This window comes from Erythrolamprus reginae, chromosome 8 (genome assembly GCF_031021105.1).
Source record: "Erythrolamprus reginae isolate rEryReg1 chromosome 8, rEryReg1.hap1, whole genome shotgun sequence".
In the NCBI taxonomy this organism is placed as follows: domain Eukaryota; kingdom Metazoa; phylum Chordata; class Lepidosauria; order Squamata; family Dipsadidae; genus Erythrolamprus; species Erythrolamprus reginae.
Window position 1 is genome coordinate 4029427 of NC_091957.1, and position 3662 is coordinate 4033088.

At 46.1% G+C, this 3662-nt stretch overlaps 1 protein-coding gene across 1 annotated transcript in view; it reads right to left on the reverse strand.

The window, feature by feature from the left end:
* Positions 1-517: 517 nt before the first annotated feature.
* Positions 518-3662, reverse strand: part of NOXA1 (NADPH oxidase activator 1) — a 20805-nt gene continuing 17660 nt past the window's right edge. The window contains exons 10-12 of the mRNA XM_070758539.1: positions 2480-2585; positions 2011-2134; positions 518-841 (exon numbers count right to left, since the gene is read on the reverse strand). Coding sequence (XP_070614640.1) covers positions 744-841; positions 2011-2134; positions 2480-2585 — 328 coding nt within the window. The 3' untranslated portion in view covers positions 518-743. The remainder of the gene's footprint in view (positions 842-2010; positions 2135-2479; positions 2586-3662) is intronic.

Genomic DNA, 3662 nt, shown 5'->3' on the forward strand with positions numbered 1-3662 from the left:
TGTCTCCTCTGTTAGTGACCTTTAACAGCAATAACAACACCAGAGCATGTAATAGATACAAACTAAATGTAAATCACTCCACCAAACTAGATAGCAGGAAATATGATTTCAGCAATAGGGTGGTCAACGGATGGAATTCACTACCTGTTGTTTCTTCCCCTAACCCCAAAATCTTAGAAACATAGAAGATTGACGGCAGAGAAAGACCTCCTGGTCCACCCAGTTCTGCCCTCCCCTGTATTTTATCTTAGGAGGGATATATGTTTATCCCAGGCATGTTTAAATTCAGTTCCTGTGGATTTCCTGGAGATTCCTAGAGAGGACCCACAGAGGCTTCTCCCCGCCTTTTCCGGCCCTGTTTCCTCCTAGGAGATTCCTAGAGAGGCCCCACGGAGGCTTCTCCCTGCCTTTTCCAGGTACGGCTCGGGTTTGTAAGTGGAAAATGGTTCTTGAGAAGAAGCAAAAAAATCTTGAACGCCCAGTTCTTATCTAGAAAAGTTCATAAGTAGAGGCGTTCTTAGGTAGAGGTACCACTTTATTTCTAATTCTCCCCTTTGAATGGTACAGAGAAGAAACCCCCGCTGCCTTCAAGCACTGGTGAGGTTACCTAGTTGGATCTTGAAACGTCTTCAAGAAAACTAGCAAGCCCAGAGAGCAGCCCTGCTCCCCAACATTGTATCTTATCAATGGCAGGGAAACTGAGGCTCAGTGTCCGCAAATGAGATATTTTTCTTCTTCCTCCTCTAAAATTGGTTAGACGCAGGGCGTTCAGGCATCGCGAAGAGCTTGGGGAAAATGCCCGTTCTTCCGTTGCATCGGCCTTCTAGCCATTCTTCGTTCACTGCGAAAACACAACAAATTCACAGCAGAGGTGGGTTTCAACAGGTTCTGACCAGTTCTGGAGAACCAGAAGCAGAAATTTTGAGTAGTTTAAAGAACCAGTAAATACCACCTATGACTGGTCCTGCCCCCCCCCCGTCTATTCTCTGCCTCCCGAGTTGCAGCTGATCGGGAAAGGAATAGGTATTTTGCAGTATCCTTCCCCTGGAGTGGGGAAGGAATGGGGATTTTGCAGTATCCTTCCCCCTGGAGTGGGGAGGGAATGGAGATTTTGCAGTATCCTTCCCCCGGGGGGAGGGAAAGGGGATTTTGCAGTATCCTTCCCCTGGAGTGGGGAGGGAATGGAGATTTTGCAGTATCCTTCCCCCGGGGGGAAGGAATGGGGATTTTGCAGTATCCTTCCCCCTGGAGTGGGGAAGGAATGGAGATTTTACAGTATCCTTCCCCCGGGGGGAGGGAAAGGGGATTTTGCAGTATCCTTCCCCTGGAGTGGGGAGGGAATGGAGATTTTGCAGTATCCTTCCCCCGGGGGGAAGGAATGGGGATTTTGCAGTATCCTTCCCCCTGGAGTGGGGAAGGAATGGAGATTTTACAGTATCCTTCCCCCAGGGGGAGGGAAAGGGGATTTTGCAGTATCCTTCCCCTGGAGTGGGGAGGGAATGGAGATTTTGCAGTATCCTTCCCCCTGGAGTGGGGAGGGAGTGGAAATTTTGCAGTATCCTTCCCCCGGAGCAGGGAGGGAATAGGGATTTTGCAGAATCCCTTCCCTGCAGTGGGGAGGGAATGTAGATTTTGCAGTATCCTTCCCCCTGGAGTGGGGAGGAAATGGAGATTTTGCAGTATCCTTCCCCCTGGAGTGGGGAGGGAAAGGGGATTTTGCAGTATCCTTTCCCCTGGAGTGGGGAAGGAATGGAGATTTTGCAGTATCCTTCCCCTGCCACACCCACCAAGCCACACCCACACAGTCACATGACCACCAAGCCACGCCCACAGAACTGGCAGTAAATGTTTTTGAAACCCACCACCAATTCACGGGGTGAGGATCCAGGAGTAGTAGGAGGGGATTGCTTATCGGTCTCTTCTACCTGAATTCCCAAGCTAGGGAAAGAGGATGCTGAGCTCACCGACCACAGCAAAAAACCCTCTTGGGATTCGAGTCTTATTTCCTACCTTCAGAGAGGATTTCCAGAATTTCCCCCTCTTTAAAATTCAGGTCTTCTGGGGCGTCAGAGGTGTAAGGCCGTTGTCCTACCATGCGGTAAAGGACGGGTCTGTCCACTTGTACGTCTTCACCCTTGAAGTGGAATAGTAAAAGGAAGAAATTGGTGAATGCTAGTTTGCCTCTCTCCTTTTCTTTAAAGAGGGCCCTGTATGTAGAAAACTAGCACATCAGGGAATGCTGCTTTTTTAAATAGAACTCCTCCTTCAGAACTCCATGCATGTAGAAAACTAGCAAGTCAGGGAGAAAAAACTGAGTAATTGGGGGATGCTTTTCTCCACTGGTTTTTTGCTGTGAGATGAATAGATTGGTGGATGGATGGATGGAGGGAGGGAGAGAGAGAGAGAGAGATAGGCAGGCAGGCAGGCAGGCTGAAAACTGAGTCGTCCCTCTGAACGCAAGAAATATTATATATGGTACCTGGCACCAAAGGGTCAGTTGGCTACTTTGTGCCTCTTGGCATAAATTCATCAGTTGCTCATCGCTGTTAATAGTGATGAAATCATTGCTTCCCGAAGGTTTGTACCTGTGTAAAGTCCAGGAAAGACACAAAATTTAAGGATAATTTGAGAGAGAGAGAGAGGGAAAAAGCAAGAAAGCACTTAGACTTATATACACCTTCATAGTTATTCAGCCTCTTGACCCTAACAATCTGGGTCCTCATTGGACCCACCTTGGAGGGATGGAAAGTTAAGTCAACCTTGAGCTGGTGAGAATCAAACTGCTGGCAGTGGGCAGAGTCAGCTTATAATACTGCATTCTAACCAGTGTGCCATCATGGTAGGTAGGTAGGTAGGTAGGTAGGTAGATAGATAGATAGATAGATAGATAGATAGATAGATAGATGATAGATGATAGATGATAGATGATAGATAGATAGATAGATAGATAGATGATAGATAGATAGATAGATAGATAGATAGATAGATAGATAGATAGATAGATGATAGATAGATAGATAGATGATAGATAGATAGATAGATAGATAGATAGATAGATAGATAGATAGATAGATAGATGATAGATAGATAGATAGATATAGGTAGATAGGTGGGTGTCTGGGTGGATGGGTGGATGGATGAATAGGTAGGTAGGTAGGTATAGGTAGGTAGTAGGTGGGTGGGTGGTTGGGTAGGTAAGTGGGTGGCTGGGTGAGTGAGTGGATGGATGAGTATGTATGTGTTTATGTAGGTAGGTAGGTAGGTAGGTAGGTAGGTAGGTAGGTAGGTAGGTAGATAGATAGATAGATAGATAGATAGATAGATAGATAGATAGAGGTAGATAGGTGGGTGGCTGGGTGGCTGGGTGGATGGTTGGATGGATGGATGAATAGGTAGGTAGGTAGGTGGGTGGTTGGGTAGGTAAGTGGGTGGCTGGGTGAGTGGATGGATGAGTATGTATGTATGTATGTATGTATGTATGTATGTATGTATGTATGTATGTAGGTAAGTAGGTAGATAGATAGATAGATAGATAGATAGATAGATAGATAGATAGATAGATAGATAGATAGATAGAGCAATGACAATAGCACCTATATATACCACTTCATAGTGCTTTTACATCCCTCTCTAAGCAGTTGATAAAGTCAGCCTCTTGGCGC